Below are 20,732 nucleotides of genomic sequence, written 5' to 3' on the forward strand. Positions count from 1 at the left end.
TGTATGTGACTATGGAAGCTACAATGCTCATTTGTCCTGCTGAGCGGTTCTTGTATGTGCTTACTGGCTGCAGAAGTTTTTTTTTTATTTTTATTTTTAGGGATTTTTTTTTTAGGATTGCAAAGATCTCCAATGGAGAGCTATGTGGCAGAACTGAGAGTTCAAGCTAACCCTCAGTCATGTGGCAGAGTCTTCCAGAGTTAGGTTAGGAAGGTTTAGATGTACGCTGATTTAATGCAGTTGCAGAATAAATTATCTATCTGTTGCAGCCAAGAATCATGAGTCTGCATTTCAGGGCCTTGCAATGGAGGGAGGGGGGAGAAAATAGAAAAAGGGATGGGAGGGGGATTAAAAATTAGGCACATGCAGACAAACCTCTTTCTTTTAAAACTGGATTAATGGTGCTCTGGCTCTTTGACTGAAGACAGGATAAGCCAGAGCAGCCTTTTTCATTTCTCGGCCCTGTCAGAGGATCTGGGCAGGTGAGGGATGCCCCTAGGCACTGACCCACTGACCACCTCTCCTGGCCCCAGAGGATGTTCTGTCTCTGCCTGCAGCAGAGGGACTCCACCAGGAGCCCACCAGTCCACAGCCAGGTCCTGCTGCCATCACAGGGATGAACTTGTTTTCTAAAATCTGCCTCCAACCTGTGGGCACAGCCCTGCACGAGGCTGGGGTGCCAGGGGGCTCCCTGTGGGCTACAGGCTGTCAGAACAAAGCCCTGACTCCCTATTGTATATCAGTACAGTGTCCTTTAAAGCCTCAAACCAGCCAAAAGCTCTGACACTCTCACTCTCTCCACCACCCTGGGTACAGAAATAGTCAGATCTTTTTGTTCATGATTAACTGACTCATGCTTGGAAATCATCAATTTAAAACCCATTTCAGGCAAAGTTACTGGAATGTTCTTTGCATGGACATATCAGGATATTTAAATTATAAAAATCTCCAATAGGTACTGAAAATATCCTTAATAATTTTCTGAAGGTATAGTAAATTTGGTGCTAATTACTGTTATTTGCATCCCCCACCCCTCCAGAAAGGGTCTCTGAGAAGTAGAAAGAAATTTGGATGCATAATGTGCACTGACAGCTCCTACAGTGTGATGGGGAGGGACAATTTGAGACTGTCACAGGGCTATGCTCAGCTTCATAGAGATGGGATTTCTCTACATGCTAAAGTATGAGGAAGGCTAAATAACTCACAGGTGTCAACGGCACCAAAGAATTATGTGTGTCTGACCTATGAGAGAATAAATCTCATTTCCTGCTTAAATCCACAAGACATCCCTTTAAATGTAATAAAAATGTAACATCCCCCCCCAATTATCTTTTATAATTTTCTCAAATTTATAAAAACAAGATTTTCCAATTTTTAAATATATTTTTTTTACTGGTAGATTGTGCTCTTTAGTATCATTTTACATAATTTAATACAATTTGTTCCATCCATTGGTTTTCATGGAGATACAAGCTGTTCGTTTGTGAGAAAGCTGGCATAGGCATGAATGTTGGCAAAGAGTCACCTCCAGGAGTTTATTCAGATTTCAAAGTTGCATGGGGGCACCGGCCATTTTGAAAGAGATAAATGCTACGGTGGCTTCTTTCTTTATTTTTGATAATATTTATTTTATATTTTTATTTTTAATGTAGGGTTGACAGCCTCTCCCTCCCCCCCCCCCTTCCTCAGTCCTTGGCAAAGTGAGTCATTGTTATTTTGTCAGCTGAATCGTGGTCACAGAAAATAATCTAAGCTTAAAAGAGCGGCTTTCTCTGAAACGTGTGTTAGTGAATGAAAAGAACACAGGTGTTTCTTAATTATTTGAGCAGAAGGAAAAAGTGGTGCTGAGCGGATGAGCTGTAATGATTAACACGCTGAGGAGGAGAGGCCACAGTGAGTGAGATTCTCCTTTCTTCCCTCCTCGCCACCCTTTCTGCCTCCTCCTGAGTGCCACGGGCAGTCTGGTGAGGTAGAGGGGACTTCCCCCTAGAAAAGGCCCTATTTGGCTGTCAAATGTCAAATAAAGCATCCCCATGGCTGGGATGGGGTAAGGAATTGAGTGAAACCTCTCTCTGTGCATATTTGTGATAGAGGGGGTAGCAGTTCCCGCTGTGAGCCTTCTCAGAGAGGGTCTGCACATCCCTGCCTGGAGGCACCAAACCTCTTGGTCATGGTTTGGCCACCCCCAGGAAGATGAAAGATGGGGCTGTTTGGCTCAGCAGTCATGAGGCAATGTGCCACCCCCTTACACCACTCCTAACTTCAGCTCTGTGCTTCCATTGCAGCGCGTGAGGTATTTTAAACTTCAATAACCAGTCAAACATTCATTATCCTGGTGTAGATGCGTGTTTGTGGAGGCTGCAGCATGAATATGAAGTTGTGTTTCTGAATGAGGACTCGAGCTCACTGCCTTGCAGGTCCATGGGGGTTGTGTCAGCTGGATGCCATATTTGGGTGCTTGGTGACATAGTTCTGTCTTTGCCATATGTTTCTGTGGTGTTCAGGTCTGCAAGAACCATTTTCATGGCTGGTGGTGCCCGCAGAGAGCTTTGCCTCCATCCTGCGTGCTCCTCAGAAATACCAGGAAGGAATGATGCAATTATGGAGAATAAAATACTAAACCAAAAGGACACAGGGCAGTGGAGCTGGCAGGGTGCGATGATCAGAGTGGGAGGTTGGCCAAGAAGCTCAGCTGAAGCCACCTCCTCCTGAGAAATGTGATGAACACAGATTTTTAATGATTTCAGGTCACTGGTTGCCCACGGTTCACACCAGCTCCATAACGCTCTCCCTCACTGCGCCGATGGGGACGTCAGGGCAGGAAGGCTCGTGGCTGTCTTTGGAGGTGCCCTGTCCCCTGTTCCAACCAGAAATGTGTTTTGACAGTGCCAGATCAGATGGTCCTGAGGCAGGATCAGGCATCCCATTGCACAAATGCTGCTCAAGTCATTGAGGGGGATTACTCAGCTGAAATTTGTCTGGTTACTCATCAGGGTGAAGTAGAGTCGAATTCTCAAATTTGTATTCTGTTATGTGAAGCTGAAATGCTGTTTCTCAAAACCTTGCCACTGAACAGAATGAGCTTTTTGATTTTTCCTTTGTAATGCTTTTTCTTTCTTTTTTTTTTTTTTTTAGCAAACTCTGGCACTTCAGACTATTGTAGGGAAGCATTCCTACAAGCGTCAGTCCCAGCCCCAGAGAAAGAGTCTATATTGATTCCCACATGTACAAATGATACATCAGTGCAAAGCCTCTTATAGAGGAACTCCTCCAAGGTGGAACCCCCCAAGAATATCCTGTATTTCAACAGCAGCTCCCTATTCTGCATGATGGTAATATAATAGATATATAATTTTGCCCACCTCTCCTGAACCCCATTTCAATGAGTCTTGCTGCTGATATTGAGCCACCAGTCTGTTTCTGGGACTCACCTTCCAAATCTGGTGCAGAGTGTGCTGTGTCTCAGTGGCCCTGTTGATCTGATGCCTCGTGCAGTCAGGGAAGTTTTCTTTTTTTTCTGTTTCCTGGTTTTGGTGCTTTTTGTAACCCTATCAAAGCAACCATGAGCCTTGTTCTCTCCTCTCCCTGGCCATCTGCTTGAAGCATCTGGTAATCAGGTGCAAGCCCCCACATCCAGAGCATTCATGCTTAAATTTGCAGCTACCTTGCCACCCACATTGGCTTTTGTTATACTGCCAAGATGTACCTCTTTGTGCACTCGATATGAGAGAGGCTTAAATTCCACCATCAGCCTACTGAAATTGTGATGGGCCAGGGTGACATTATCACCTTTGAACATAGATATGTATCAGCCTTCTTCCATTTTTCTCTGCTAGAGTCTCCAACTAATCTCTGCTCCAATTGCTCATCATACCCAAGCCATGTGTGTGCTACAGAGGTACAGCTCCGAGTTGCAAATAATTTCTCAAAGAAATATCTCAGTCTAAAACATGATGATGCTTAATGTGCACTTGTCATTTCTGGGATTCTTCTTATATCCCTTTTTCCATCTGAGTAATCTCTGTGTATGTGTCTCCATATAAGAGACAAATAGAGTCATTGTTCTGCTCCATATTTTAATTCCATATCTGTATTTTAGGGACATTGCTGCCTTCCCAACAGACTGACTAAGTATTACAAACTGCCAAATTTAGGCTTTTGGAAGTGGCTGCTACTGAAATTGCCCATTGAATTTAAGAGCAGACAAATAATTTCGTCAAAACCAGAAAAGCCAATGACCTTGAGCACTATCCTCTATCCCTTACAAAAGGATCCCTAAATAAGAAAAGCCTCCCTGCTGCTGATTTGTATTTCTGCATCCCCAGATTAGAAAAGAGAAAAACATCTTGACTTCTGATTTTCTACCGCATCAAAATTTTCATGTGTGCTCGATCTGTTAGAGTAGAAAAATGAAACTGAAGCACCTGGCTGTGGAAGGACATGGAGACGTTGGTATTTGCTATCTCCTGTGTTTGGATGGAAAGAGTGCCCATCTGTTTGAGCAGGACTGTTTTAATAACACAGATAGTTAGAGTTGCAGACAAAAGTCCCAGAGTGAGGTGGTCCCTGGGCTTGCAGCTGCCTCCCCTGGTGCTGGGCTTGGAGAGCCTCTATTCCCATGACAGCATCTTGCAGACCAGCCCTCCCAGGCACCCCCAGCCCTCCCAGGCACCCCCACCAGACCCAGGGAGCCTCCCAGGGGATGTCAGCATTTAAGCTTTCCCTGGCCTCTGAAAATCACCTGTGCCAGGTGTGAGACTTGCCTTGGGATGTCCTCAGTGGGGTCTGCCCAGCCCAAACTGGGACTTGCTCCCCACCACAGGCACACCAGCAGCAGGAGTGGTTTCTAAAATTTGGTGGTGCATGTTTTAGCAAGTATCACATAGCTTTGGTTTGCTGGTCCTGAAGCACTGTCAGTTGTGTCAGCTAATGAGAAAGTCAGGAGAATGGTAGCAAAGAACTACAATTCCAGAATGATTATATAAATCAATCTCAGAAGTGTTTTCCTGTAGCTGAGACCAGATTCATGCGTAGAAGGGAGATGGTAAAACACCAACTAAAAGCAGCAACTCTCTTTCAATACCTACTGCAATTAATGCCATTCTTGTGTTCTTGGTATACACATCAATATTTTTTTTCTTCCCAGCCTACTTATTCACTGTTGGCATCTTCTATTACACCTTTTTTTTAATGTGATATTTAAAAACCCCCATAGAAATAGCTATAATGCCACTTTTTTTTTTTTAAGTTTAAAATTTATTAAAAAGCAGCCTTTATTGACACAATTGTTTAGGAAGTTAAAAAGTATATTATTTTTGGGGATTGTTTTTCAGGATTTAAAAACAATGTCAAAAGGTGAAGGACAAATCTGCAGCATGTTTGTTTAAAATATGCAATACTTCACCAACTCCTTAGAATAATTTCAAAGATATAATAATAAAATTGTGATTTTTTTTTTTTGAACCTGCTTGGTCTAGGTTTTTTCAGGCTTTTCTCATTATGTGACTATTCCCTGACCCTCAAAATATGAATTTCAGACAGATATTTTTGCACATGAGCCGGACACATTGCATCCATATGTGATCCCTAAGTTTGGCACAGTGCTGTCACACGTTCTACAGTCTGTAAGCACCCCCCCTTACAGATCACCCCAATATTGCTGTGTGTGATTTTCACAGACTAAAAGAAAAACAATAAATGCATTAAATATGGCTTCACAGAATTTTTCCACAGAATGAGCTGGAAAGCCTTTATAGGTTATTGCAAAAGTCAGAAATAAATCCAGAGGGAATTTTCCACAAATGGGTAAAAAGAGAGGAGCATTTAGAAGAGGCCTTATTGGCTTGAGTCATGAAGCTGGCTCTCTCTGAGTGCTGTGCTGTAAGTTTAGTGGGAAAAGTTTGACAGCAATTTAATTTTCATTGACAAATACTGTCACAATATTGAGGGAAACTGTATCAACAGTAGTGGTCGATGCTCAACCAGTCATATGGACTGGACGAGCTTACCATATGCTTAACTACAAACTTCTCTTGGAAAGCTCCTTTAGAACACTTGACAAGCTTAAGATACTAGTCAGTAATGAGCTTGAACAGAACATGTGAAGTTTTACATTTCGTACAGAAAATGGATTAGTGTTGATGTGTTTCCTGTACAGAAGAGATTTGTATGCTGGTATCTGTGCAGCTACAATGCCTGCCTGTATTTCCATAGCCTGAGGTTCATCCAGTCAGAGGAAATTTAAAAGTGAAAATGAAAAAAAAAAAAAAAAGAAAACCAAACATAATTTATTTCTTCTGCACAGCATTAAGGTGAGAATATTTTCATTTATGTTACACATAGAGTGTTTGAATTTGCAGTTTCTGGTAGTAATGGGATGCCAAAAACCACAAACCGAGGCAACCCCCCATATTAGCATGATAATTATTACAGCAGGTGATAGGTCCAGGCTTTCATTAATGTGCAGTATTACTACCTTCTCCTTGCAATGAACCTTTTAGTCTGATCACTGCCTTTAGCATTTTTTACTGTGATTTCTGTCTATAATTTCACACAGTCTCTGAATATCTGAGATGGTGTCTACCTCCTTGATGACAGGATCAAATCAGGTATCCAAAGACGCAAATTCTTTGTCTTGCATCTCAATGTGTTTAGGTTTTGTTTTGTTGCTTTTGGGTGGGTTTTTTTTTTTTTTGGAGGGGGGGGCAGATTCTGATTATACCCAAAATTAAGGAGTCTTGGTCTAAGTGTGTCCTGTTTCCCCCCCCCCATCCCCTTGGCACATGGATTTTGGCTCCTGTGCATTTTGTCTTTTTTTTTTTCTTATGCATTTTTCTACACTCATAGACATATATATGTCTATGTCTATAAATATGCTTGTATGTATTTAATGTATTTTTGACTGTGGCCAAACACTGTGCCAGGTTAGAGACTCAGATAATTCAAACAGAAGTCTGACCTGATTCTGTCTTAATTTGCTATGTTTTGTTATCATTGAGCCATTTGTAATTTAGTTACATGTAGAGTAGTTCAGTGATGAGCAAATTTTAACAATATGGAAGGCATAATGTATGCTTACATGAAAAGCATATACAGCCTTTCATTGCACTTTGTACTTGGGAATCATTCTCTTTCTTTTCAGTTTTTCTGTGCTTTCCTCCCTGAGAAGTAGCTCTCCTCATTAGAAAGAATTAAAAAAATAGCTTTAAAAGTATGAACAGAAAATAGCAGTTTCTATGCACAGTTCAGCTATGGCATATTTTCTTAGGGTAAATATTTTGGAAACTGCTTTAATTTCCAGTTTGCTGTTTTAAAGATATTCTTGTAGAGCAAAGGTAGAATTAAGCCTGGCTTGTATCCCTTTGCCCATTTATAAATCACACGTGACTCCTGAACTGGCACTTTTACAGAATAGATGGGGAATCAAGTTCAGGTTTTTTGTTGGCACATTGGTCAAACCTCCTGCCATCAAGAATATTTAACTACCCTTTATTTTCCAAGCAAAGGAAATGGGTGATCCCTTCAATTCTCTCATCATTGTTTTCACCCCGCTATTTCACTATTAAATTTTATTCCTTATTTGAAATTGGAATTTAGACTGCTTGGCCTCAAATTAGCTGGGTCTAGATGGTACCATCTGCTGAATGCACAACAGCTATTAAGATTCTTAGATTTGTAGCATGGTTTTTTAATGTAGTCATCTGACAAAGAAAAGAAAGCAAAAATGGTGTCCAGCATTATTTATTTTATCAGCCTGGCAAATGAAGTATATTGGCATAAGTGCATTCCTTGTAGTAAGTGCCTGAGAGTACAAGTGTAAAGGTGGCTTTGAAGCTTGCCATGAGATCCTGTTTTATTAAAAGACATGCAAACCCACCTGCCATGGGCTGGAAATGTTAAAAAAATCATCACTTGGAGTGAGATGGCCAAACCAGGAGCTGCTGTAATGGTGTGCTGGCCATGGTCTTCTGGCATGGCACATCACTTTTCTGGTTTACCTTGGAAATACTCATCTCTCAGTACTGCATCCCTTACCTTTACCAGACTACTGTTTTAACAGTAAAGAGGCAAAACCTCTTTAAAGAAATGAGGATGCTGTGGGTGCCTGTGGGTGCCCAGCCCTGCCCTCGGCACCCACCCTGCCTTCCTGACACCTCCCATTTCATTCAGCACTACCCTAATCAACAATGTGGCACAGAAGACAAATTCCCACTATTTTCCTTTGTCCGCCTCTAATGCTGGAGTGTTTTTTTCAAAGAAACCCACAGGACCTTGCTCTACAACGCTGCCAACCTGGTGTGTCACCACCAGGTTTTTATTCATCCTGCATGAAGAGAAGCATTTATCAGCTGGTTTTGAAGCCTCATTTTGCATTTAAAAGTGCAATAATTGGACCAAAGACAATACTGTTATATGTTTTTTAAAAAAACCCAAACAACCAAGTGAAGATGATCTTACATGGGGGGCTAAGTGACTGTGGGAATTTGATTTTAGATGGAATGAGTCCAAACACTATCGTCATGATCTGGGCTGTTTTGGGTGCTTTTCAAGCATTTATTTGCATTGATATGATCAAACACCCGGTTCAGAATGGCTGCTTTAAACTCCACAAAACGAGTACAGGGATTCACCCAGGGCAAATCCAAAATTATGTCTGGAGCTTTGTGTCTGATTTTTAACAAGACCTTTTCTGTGTTCACTTTTGAAATGATGACACCATACCGGGGGTTGTCGTTCAACAGATTGTTGGTTCTTTTGACAATTTGTTCAATGGAGGAGGAGGAGGAGGGAGTAGAGGCAGCTATATTTGTAACTACTGTTGTTCAGTAGAATAATTGATTTTTCCAGTTTGGCAACCAATCCCCATTTTCTGCTGCTTTACTATTCCCCCCCCCTTCCCCTTCATGTCTTCAACAAAAAGACACTTTTTCCTTCCAATTCTTAATAGCAATTTGTAGACTCAGCTTTCTTGATTGAGGAAACAGGATCCAAGAAGGAATTTTGTGATTTTCTTGGTGCTGGTCCAGGTGGGGACGAGCAGCTTCCTCAAAAGCGCCCTGCTGTGCGAGCACCCCCGAGTTTCTGCACTGCCTACACACCACTTCTTTGACTCTATAGCCTTAGCAGTTCTAATTCAAGATTTTTTTTTGTTTTTTTGGTTTTCTTCATGGAAGTTTTATGGAAGGAAGCATAGAGGTATTGCACCCTCAGGGCAGATCTTTGTGCTGTCTGTTTGTCCCAGCAGATGCGGTGCCATGCCTCGCTCTTTCAGCTGGAGGCTCCACGCTTTGGCGGTACCTGGATTGGTCCAGGGGCAGTCACCAGCAGCAGTCTGCCAGTCAGCTGGGAGATGTTCTCTGGGTGCAGGGGAGTATTAATGGTTCTGTACACTTCAATTATTTTTTTTTAAAGCTTTTTGCTGAATTCGGGAATTCTTAATTTTAAAAATTTTTTATTATGATGATTTTTATATCTGTTTCTCTACCAACAGAAGCTCTGTTATTCGTGAGGTACATATGCCTTCTGGACTTGCACTGCACAGTGCCAAAGCCCCTTCTTTGGAACCACAATAAAAAGGCTGTTCAGCCCCTCACTCGAGGCACCCATCAATGTCTTATGGGCTGAATGTAGCCAGCTTCTGCTGAACTTACTCCTTATCACCCTGTTAGCTTTTGGTGTTCAGGCTTAATGTCTCAAGGACTGTTGAGTGCCTTTTTTACAATTATTAATTTAATAATTATCCCAGCTGGAGGCAGCACTCCATATAATATACTGGCTAGGATATATATTTTTTAACCTTTTTTTGGAGGTCGAAGGTGTTTCTCCTGATTCTTGACTTTCAATCCTGCAGCATCTGGGTGCTGGCCTGGGGTGTGTGGGAGGCTTGTGCCTCTGCTGTAAGAAACTTGTGCATCTATTTGCTGCCAAATTTTTAAAGCCCTTTTAATGTAAACATGTACAAATGTCTCCAAAAAAGGCCTTAAAACTCTAGTGCAGAATTGTATTTGCATGTTAAACTTAAGAACATATTTAATATATTACCAGTAATTGATTTAATGCCTAAGTAAGACTAACTATGCATAAATTAGTAAAATACTTGCAAGAGAAGTGCAATAATTGCCTTCAAGTGAATGAAGTAGTTAAGGCTTCTATTTACTAGCTTTGTTAAGCATTAATGTCTAACATTTAGACTTCAGCAATTTCTTCAGCACCAGCCCTCAAACAGTATTCAAAAATATGACTGAATTTTGCAAGTTACTGTAATTTGAGGCTTTTTCCAAAGCTTCTAAAGTCAGACAAAGAAATTAAAAAAAAAAAGTGCTTTCTTTTCCTCTCCTTTTTGATTATTGCAAATTGAGTATAATAATCTTGGTTAGTTTGAGTATTAGAAAGGTGAATATGCATCATTAACAATAGGATTTTATGAACATTTTTGTAACATGTAATATTTAAATTTATGTTGCTTTTTTTTTCAATTTTACATGTAGTAATTAATTTTGTCTTACTGACAGATGATTCTCAATGACTGATTTTCAAGAAAAAATCCAGACAGGTATTTTAACCCTTTGTTTTCATTCTAGACACCTCACATTCATGGGTCTGGTTGTAATTAAGGGGCTCTGCGCTTGGCTTGGTTGTGAATTAAAGTTCAGTGCTGTTTGTATGATTTTCCATAGCTGTAACTTCATGCTGTCCTTTTTCTGGATGGGTGGTGGGAGTGTGGACAGAGATGTTTGCTTTGCTCTGAGCAAAATATCCTCATGCCATGCATTGCCCAAACCACCCCCTCCTGGTTTTTGGGTGTCCCGTAGAGGAGAGTGCTGGCAGGCAGTGGGACACCCACCTTTCCTCTCCACCCTGCAAGAGAATCTGAATCTACCTCCCATCCCAGCATGAAATGGGATGGTGGTGATGTTGAGGGGCAGAATGGGAAAGAAATAATGTGTGTCTCCTGCTGGGAGCAGATGTGAGTTTCCAAGAAGCAAGGGAGGGAAGGGCAGACGTGGGGCAGCCAGGACATGGCACCTGTAACACGGAGCCCTTGTCCTGCTGCTTGAGTGTGGTGAACTGCCCTCCTTCACCCTCCCTTTCCTTGCTATTGATCCCCCTCTTAGTCCTGTGATCTATGTATTTCCAGTATTTATCACACTGTGCTTGCCGAGGGTGACAGTGTCACACCTCATGGGACTTCCACTACAAATCACTGTTTTTAAGGCTATACCCTGAAGGTGTAGCCCTGAAAACACTCAAGAATAAACATGCATTATGAGATAGGCAATAAGGGCTGTCCTATGAGTTACAGACAGCTGTAGATACCAGTCTGTCACTTGCACTATGGCTGTACTGTTACAGGTAAATCCCATTTGTTTCCGTGGTAGTGGGAGCAACAGAATTTCTGGCCTCCCATTTCTAGTAACTCCATGCTGGGTTTTTAAGGCAGAAACATCACCAAGAGCATTCCCTTATGGGCCTTTTTTGGGATATATTTTTTGCTTGGGGAACCATAAACCTCCCCACCAAAGTAGCTGAAGTGAGCTGGGCATGAGGGTGGGCTGCAGAGGCTGCTGGGCAGTGGGGCTCCTTGGCAGCTCAGCTGGGGGGTGCTTCTTTGTGCATCCTCTGGCACCTCTCAGTTACCTGCTTTCACATGTTATGTACGTGAAAACTTTGCAGATTTGAGCCGGCTTATATTTTTTTCCTGGCCCATGATACAAATTAACAGTCTTTATTTTATAATATTTCATTTGAATAGCAGTTCTCATAGTTTTAAAGTACTGAAGGATGAAAAGTCAGGAATGTAATTGCACTGTTTGGCTTTTGTTCTGAGTGAGTCATGGTGTAATATTTTTCCACAGGTTGCTAATGCTGCCCTGGGTTGTGTGTGACATTGACTATCATCTCTGTGTAAAGAAATTCCACTTAAATTCCATTAGTGCCTGCTTTTCCTTGGCTTCAGCTCGTGTCTGCTTGTTATTAGATGGGGCTGTAACTTGAGGCTACTTCAGCAGTGGTGTTATCCCTACCTGGGCTTCTAAGGAATAGGTTTGGATTCTAACTAATTGGGATAATTTTGTCACTGGGCTTTTTGGATACTCTGTATAGGCCCAGTGATAAAGGTAACCAAAGTTAGGGTATGGTACTGAAAATATTTCCTTGTTGTCCTATTAAGCAGTACAGAAATGATTTTGCACAGTTAGTCAGTTTGGAAATTCCAGAAATACTTCTGCTTATTTTCATGCTGACATTAGGTTCCAGGCTTAAGATTTTGAGTTTAATTTCTCATTTTTCACCCTGCTTCTGCCCTTTCTGCCTCCACTAAGAAGAGCAAAGAGTGTTGCCTGCCTTTTGTTCTTACCACTATGTCACTTGACATTTTTTCTGTATTGAATCATACCCCATCACTTTCCCTGCTCACTAAAAGGCAGGCTGGATTTTTTATTTATATATTGTCCCTTCATTCAAATTGTCTGCGGCTTCTCCTCCATTTCCTAATCTGAATAAATTTCATCCCATTTCTGCATGCTGTTGAAACAGAAGCTGAAGGTTCTGTAGTGATCTTTGGGGCAGGCCAGCTCTCCCCTTGCACACTCTGCTCTTGCTGTTAGCATGCAGAGCACTGTGCCCTCACATGCTGGCCGGGTCGTGATGCATTATTTAGCTCAGCCTCTCCTCAGAACTTAGGCACTGTAGCCTGTTAAGGGATCATGTGGCACTACCTTTCAGAGAGCCCACGTAAATCATGGTCATGGATTCCTTTGATTCTTTTTGAGTTTGTTGTTTTTTTTTGGGGTTTTTTGTTGTTTTTTTTTTTTTTTCCCATGAGGTGCTATTTTTTTCAAAATATTCTATTAGTTTTGTTATGTATGATCTCCCTTTTGTGAATCCATGCTGAATATCTTTAATTAAATCATAACTTTCCCTATTTTGTCCCTGATTAGTGTTTCCAATATCTTTCCCACTGCTGAAATCAGGCTGACTGGTGTTTAATTTCCTTGATCTTCCCTAGAGCTGCTGTTATATATAGGTGTCACATTAGTCCTCCTATCCACAGCTACCTCCCCTGCTTCTGAAGATGTTCCACAGATATTTGCTAAAGTATCCCCTTGCTTCTGCCTCTTCCTTCCAGACTCTGGCTGTCATCCCATCTGCAGCATTCTTTCAGAATTTAGCTGCTTGAAGAAGTGCATTTTTACAGCTTCTACTTTTGGATTTATTAATCTTTCCTGTCCTTGGTAGCTGCTCCATGTGCTGGTGTTTGCAGCTTGGTGGCGGGTGTCCTGCTGGGTGTTGGTGCATGTGCAGCGCAGGGTGGACTCGTGCCACCCCCCAACGTGCATCCCACCCTTGCTAAACCCAGCAATCCTGCCTGATGTGCTCAGGCCATTGTGCTGTGCCCAGACCATCCTTCCTCTTCAGTCTGACATCTTCTGCTTTGCTATTTTGGATTTCCCAAGACAGACATCGCTTCTCTGACCCTTCATGTATTTTTGTCAGGCCGCATGTGTATTTTCTGCTGATATGAACTCATCTTTGAATAGTTGCCATTTCCGTATGGAGTTGTTTCCTCCGCTCCTTTATTCCATTCAGGGTCTGCTCCTCCTCTCATTGAAGTCAGCTGGGAGTTTTGCCATTGCCTTCCTCGAGAGCAGCAGTGAGCCTGCGATTCACTGACACTTCCAGGAGGCTCTCAAAATTAACCCTGCTGAAATTGAACATAGATATTGAGCTTTATATTTTAGTTGCAAATTCAAGTCCAACTCCTTGAATGCTGCTTCTGTTTGAAGAATGGCTACTATGAAGTAGTCCATTAATTTTAATGTAACTCTCCATGGTTAGATTTGGGTCATAACATTTCCACTGTCATGACTGCAAAAACAACATTAGTAGAAAACTCAGGTCTTCTGGATGTTTCACCAGATGCACCAAAATCTGCTTGTCCTTCTTCCCTGTCACTAGGAAACTTGTAGTCACACAAAACTTGCTCAAATACTGTTTAAATCTTTGGGTAAAGAAAAAAAAAATCTATGAAAACAAGGGTAAGTATAGGATTTGGGGGTAGAAGTGGCTGGTTCTTAGCAGTAGTACGAACACTTTTGCTTTTCCCTTGGCATTAATGCTGAGAGTCACATGCCTCTGTCCCCACAAACCACGGTGGAAATGAGCCCACAGGACCCGTGATTTCAAGCAGAAAACTGCTGCTCTGTCCTTAGCTCACCCCACTGTGAGGAAGGCTGGTACCACATATGGTATGTAAGCTCACACTCACTTCTCTGAGACCATGGAAACCCGAGCATGATGGAATACATCAGGGATGGAGTGGCAGCCTTGATTGTGAATATTTTTTTGCTAAAGTCAGACACTGAATGTTACTGTAATGACATTTTATGTCTCTCCTTCTATATTCTAGCAGAGAGAGCCACAGGTGTTCCACTGGAATTACTCACACATTTATAGAATTGGACATTCTGTCATTAAATGGACTTAAAACTAAAAAGCCTTTGTCTGCAAAAGGTGGCCAATAGAAAGGGACTTTGGATTATCTGATATCCCATAACTTAATCATATGGCTCTTAAGAGTAGGGCATAAGCAGCTGTGTCTCGCTAATATGCATGCAATATGTGTAAAGTGATATGCTTTAATTCTAAACTTGTTTTTAGCAGGAAGAAAAAAGCGTTTAGATGAGGAACATTAAGATTCAGCATTAACCATTTTTTTCCTCGGGGCAAAATTATTCATCACCTGATATTTATTAAGGCAACATTTTTATTTTATTGCTCTGTACTGTATAGAGTCTTTCCAAACATTCTCAAAGTTGTGCAGGGAAGTTTTATAGGCAGACTTGCAGGCTGCATTTAAAGTGGTTTTCAAAATTTGAGAAAGAAAGATAGATATTTTCCTTTTCCTAAATAGCAATGTTGTCAAATCTCATACTGGAAGTAACGGAGATAAGCAGTAATTTAATTTATTATTTAATTTTAATTTTTTAAAAATCCATCCTCCCATACTATATAAACTTGATTTCTGTATTGTAGCCTTAATTGTTAGTTTTTGTTGGTTTAATCTCTCTTATTTAAGTATGTTTGCTTTAATAATATTTAAAAAAACTAAGACAAAGAAACTGTAGATTAGAGACTTTATTTTCAGGGTAAAATGATACGGATAAGTGAGCGTCAACTGACCAGAAATTATTTGCTTCTGTCTGTTAGACACGTAATGGAGTCATTTAACTAGTCAAATTAGGAGCTGTAGAAATGCACCATGCTTCATTACTGAGTTCGAATGGGCACCATTTTACATTTACGTCAAAAATTATCTCATAGCAAATTAATGTTTTCATTGTGTGGGAAGAGGGAGCTGTGCAGTATCAGCACCACCTAGAGGATGTGACACAGATGGCTCAGAGATGTTGGTCCAGAGAAAACGGACAGGAACAGATTTCCTCCAAAAAGCAAAGTACTTCAAACAGGCTGCTGCCTTCCCCACATTAGCCCTGCAGGTTTTGCTGCCTCCTTCTCTCAAGCTACGCCTGTCCCCATCAGCTCACCCAAAGTTGTGTTTATGGCACAGATGGGGTCGAGTCTTCTGTAAAATTCTTCAGTGTTGATACCGCAGGTTGTCTATTTTTAATGCAAAGAGATGCTGTTAGAAGTCAGAATATCACTTGAAAAATTCAGAGACTCTAGGCAAATAGTGAGAATTTCCAGGTGAGGTTACAGGGGCTAACTCATCCTTGAAATTTGCTGAAAAGCAAAAAAGTAAAAAGGAAGTTATTTAACAAATTGCATACTTTGACGAATGGAAAGAGCTAGTGACTTCAAGTGTAGAAAAAGAAACAATGAGGCAAAGGTGAGGGCAGAGTTTCAGCTTGAGAAAGTTGTGGCAGTGAGTAACCATCATGCAGGAGCTGAACAAGGTAACATAGAGAATTAGTAGCACTAATAAAAAGCGGTCAGTGATAACTGTGAGCTGTTTAAAGCACAGAATGGTTTTGGGTGGCTCAACACGTGCTTTCCCAAAGGGGCAGTTGTCACACAGGAGGCAATATCAAACCCCTAAATAAACCCTAACTCTCTGTGGACAGATGCTGCCGGGTGCGACCATGGCCCAGCCTGGCAGCTCTTCCAGCAGGGCCAGGGCACTGCTGGCATCAGACAACCAGAGGAGTCGCAAGGCAGGAGATTTTCATGCCTAAGTGTTTTGTGATGAAAGTCTGCAGAGGCTAAGTGCCTCTGGCAGTGTGGTTTAGTGTTTCAGTGCCACTCCTGGAATCTGGAAGTCAGAAGTGGTCAGTGAGGCCAGCCTGTGTCCTGCTGGAGCAGGTGCTGCAGGCAGGGTCCTGCGCTGCGGCTCAGCGGGGTTGGTCTGTGTTTGTGCTCCCACCAACCCTGGGCAGGGAGCCAGGTCAGACCCTCATCACCCAGCCCAGGCTGCTCTCCACCCAGCCAAAAAGTCTTCCCCAGTAATTCCTTCAAGGAAAGGGTCTTCTTGCACATGGCAACGCAGCGCGCTGAGCAGAAATTTGCAGGATTTGAGCCTCAGATATGATTTGCATTGAAGATATGTTGTAAATTGACCAGAATATCTAAACATGTTTTCCAGTCTTATTAAATGTTGTGCATGCATAACTGTATAATTCTCCATATTAATATTCTTAGAAGACATTTCCAGAACAAAACAAAAACATCCACAAAGTACTTTGACACAAAGAACAGGAGATAGAGACTAAGATGAGCTGAAAGGGCGAAATAGACCAGAATTCATTTAGTATTACATTTATCTCTGGAGCAAATGATCACTCATTAATTAAATGATCAATCATTAATTAAAATGTTGCTGCCCATTGGAGTTTGAAGAAAAAAATTCTTTATAATTGTTTAAAGTATGTAATTTTTTGTTATTTTTCATATTTCAATGAGTTGCTCTTCAGGATTCTTTGAGAAATCAAATAATTCCCTGTAATATTATTTCATGGCTAAGTGTAATGTCTTAAACATATACTGAGTTGTAAGTTCAAGAATCTGCCATGACATTAGGGCCGAGGTTATGATAATGTCAAATTGGTAGATGGTAATCCATACCTGTGAGCAAGTTTTCTTTTGTTCTAGAAAAAGCTTTTCTTCTTATTTTTTAATGGCTGAAGCTCATTGTAGAAAATAATTTATTTGAAACAACGCAGAAAAAAGTTAAGAGTCTTGTTTACAAATACCCAGGTATTTTTTCTACTTTTTTTTGTCTGTAGTGGCACTTTACCTGTTATCGAGAATCTTGTCTACTGAGATAGTTCAGCCTTCACGTTATGTTTACCAAGGCCAGACTAGAGGATCAAATAATTTATAACCATTCCTGTTGGGTTTTATGTAATAACTTTGGAACTCATATAAAGTAATGATCCACAAACTCTTTTAATGTTCATTATAAAATATGAAATATTTCTCAGAACCATTGCAATTATGTGACCAGACATAACTGTTTCACACATGAGTAAATACAGGGAGGTTTAACATAACTTTATTATCTTCCTGTCTTTTCTTCTCATTGATGTGATAATACTGTTTTAATATTTTTCTAAAGAAAAGTTAAGTAATTTCAGAATCTCTATTGAGGCCTAGTTTATTGGTTTTTGTAATAGAGTACTCAAGAATAATTGTATTTATGATTAGACTGATAGAAGTAAATGTTGTTGGGCTGAATAGGGGTAAAATACCCTGAAAGCTTTATATTATTATACAAATATACACGCATATATCAGTAAAAAGAAATTATTAATATCTGTCTGTCTGTCTATGCATTTATTTTATGCTCATCATAGTATCAGTGCACCTCCTCTGGAGACTTTCAGGGGTTTAGCAGTTATTAAAATGTCAGTAGATATAGGATGGCAAAACTCATTAAGGCTACATTAAAAAAAAAAAAACACCTTGCCTGATACTCAGAGCTAACCTTTAATTTCCCCTCATCTTCTGATTTTCTTGGATTTAGACTAGACATAAAGTGGGTCCTGCCACAACCTAAACTCTCTGCTGAAGCTGACCAGCGCTTGTTAGACCTGGATTGGGACTTTGGGGACTTTTCCAGGTTTCCTGGCTTGTTCGGGGTAAGAGAAGCCTCTGAACTTTGCAGTTGGCAGCCCTAAAACCTTTCACATCTCTTTCTCCACATGGTGCTTTCAAGCCTAACTCTGAGGCCCTGCCTGTGCCTCTGAGTTACAGCATTTGGTGCTAACACAAGGTGGAACAAGCCCCCTGGAAAAACAGCACTGGGGGAAGTCCCAACAGAAGGATGGCACCTTCCCCCTTCCCTTCCTTGAGGAGCAGTGTGCAGCAGCAGGAAGAGGGGGAAGATGTGCATTCAAACCTGAAAGTATAACATTTTTGTTTACCATCACTAGCTGGTAACACCAAGTAACAGAATTTTGGCCTCCAGCTGAACGGTGCTGTACAAATAGAATAAGAAAAACAATTCTTTGGCCAAAAGAGCACAACCTAATCAAGAACTCACTTAAAAATGTAAAGTGTTTTCCCCTGAATCTCCCCTTGTCTGCCTGATGTCTTTCCCCTTGCTGACAGGTGGGGTAGGTGCTGTGGGTTTGTCACTGCTCTGTGCCACGCTGAGGGACAAGGGCTGGGCCAGAACAGCCCCGGGTGACAGGAGCCTGCATGGTGACCACGGGAGGGGACACACAGGGGATCTGCAGCAGGGCTCGGGCTGCCTTGCTAAAGCTGAGACCCACTGACAGACCTTGGGGACTTTATTTTCCTATTTTGCCTCTCTCTGACCCCAAAAGATTGTATGACGTGGTGCCATGGAGGTGCTTCACAACAACTCCATGGACTTCCAGAGCACTCAAAGGTTAAATCTCTGCAGTCCCACTGTCCTGCTTGCTTCTTACTGCAGGTTTTGTGCAGGACAGGGATCATTTTCATGCATTAAGAGAAGTGAATTTAGAAATGTTATTTTCAGGGAGTGAGGGATAACCTGCAAGATACTGAGTGTGGAATGAATCCGTTATACCCTGTCATTCTGAACGAGAGAGAGGAATTATTTCAGAGCCCCTCTGTTGAGTGGAATACTTGTAGGACATTCTGTTCTCCCTATTTTTAAATTAAAATGTCTTTATTTGTCATTATGAAATGCTGGCGTGCATTGAAAAATGAGTCCAGTTGTATTTAGCAGTAGCAAAATGTCATATAACTAATGATACTAGGAAAAGTATAAAGTATGCAGAAGATGCAATAGAGCTGGAAGGATACTGGCTCTTCATTTTCATATTTGTGTTTAGCTTTGTAAGATTTAAAATATTAAATAGTTTTGTGGTGGACAATTTTCTTATAAAAAAATTTCAGTTTTGAAATTCGACTGTTGTATCCATTTTTAGGAATTTAGGCATTTTTAATCCATCCAAATTAGTAAACTTGATCATTTTTAAAGGTTTGGGTTTGGCCAGGCCAGGCAGAGTTACAAGAGTTAATTTATTTGACACTGGAAATAAAAAATTTACTTGTCTTTGGAAAGTATGAAAAAAATTAAAATCAGTTTGTGAAAGATTTTCCCTTGCATTCAGTAGAATACAATTGTGCATAGGAGAAAATTCTATATTTAAGGAGTCAGGAGAAGATCTGAAGACAAAGGTTTAGACAAACACCCAGGCCTTTCTGCTCCAGATTGCAAAGCACAGAGAGGGAGATGCATAAGGGAAAGTCTACTTTTGAACTTGTGCTATGTGCTGGATGTTCACCCTCAGTTTCATTTAGCTGTTTTCTGCAGAGAAGCATGTGATTTAGTTAACCAGGGATGGAATTTTTCACTCTGTGCCCTTGACCTGAGGATGCAGTATCCAGATTCATAAAAAAACCTGTTGATGAGTTTCAACATGTTAAGGCCAAGTATGCATTACAAAATTCCTAACCTGAGCTGATGCTGCAGGGACGAGTAGCAGTTGTACATATTAAATGTGTTTACATATGTTCAAAAACAAGTGAAATCTGTGTTTTCAGACTAGTTTCACTTTGCTTTGGAACTGCTAAACTACATTCCCTAAAATTCAGGGCATATATCAATTAGTTCAACAAACAGATAATTTTTTGGAACATGAAACAAGTCAATTGTATTTTAAACTTGTCTCTAATGCTAAATAGACTTATCATGAGCACATTACATGTGCACCTTTAGCATACGATCAGAGATGTCTTAGTTTATTATAGCATTTTCCTTGTGACATTATGAGCTAGAAAACCTATCTTCAGTCCTGTCAGCATAAAAACTGCTCAGCAGGAGGTGAAGCATATGAAGCAGTTTCCAGGCCTCTTAACATACACAATTCATGCAGTTGAAAAGGTTTTGATAGCTTAAGTCTTTTTTTTTTTTTTTAACTTTGGATGCCTAATGGTCGACTTTTTGTTGCTATCTTGAGACACTGAATTTTTTTTTTTTTTCTGAAGAAAGAATCCTTCATTATTTCCCACCCCCATACAAAGTTAAACTAGTCTTTTCTGTTTTATTAGGTATTGGGCACGAGATTACATCAGAGGTGAGAGGGCTCTAAGTAGTTAAGAGCGGGGTATGATGAGATCACGTAGGCTGAGATTTTAGCTAACATTAACTACGCTCCTGCCCCTATATCCGTGGCACCCAGGTAGCTGGTACCAGTTATACCCAGACAGCTATTTCTCTGCCATGGTGGTTTGCAGAGCACACAGCCTCAAGGCAGCCTTGCCACCTGCAGGTGCAGGGT

At 41.0% G+C, this 20,732-nt stretch overlaps 1 protein-coding gene across 24 annotated transcripts in view; it reads left to right on the plus strand.

Moving 5' to 3' along the window:
• Nucleotides 1–20,732, plus strand: part of ZNF536 (zinc finger protein 536) — a 345,246-nt gene that overhangs the window by 275,451 nt on the left and 49,063 nt on the right. The window contains exon 9 of one of the 24 annotated variants that reach the window (XM_072934386.1): nt 10,512–10,554. The exons of the other annotated variants lie outside the window; for them this stretch is intronic. Coding sequence (XP_072790487.1) covers nt 10,512–10,525 — 14 coding nt within the window. The 3' untranslated portion in view covers nt 10,526–10,554. Of the gene's footprint in view, nt 1–10,511; nt 10,555–20,732 lie in introns of those variants that run through there. 24 annotated transcript variants of the gene reach the window in all.

Source organism: Taeniopygia guttata, chromosome 11, assembly GCF_048771995.1.
Source record: "Taeniopygia guttata chromosome 11, bTaeGut7.mat, whole genome shotgun sequence".
NCBI lineage: Eukaryota > Metazoa > Chordata > Aves > Passeriformes > Estrildidae > Taeniopygia > Taeniopygia guttata.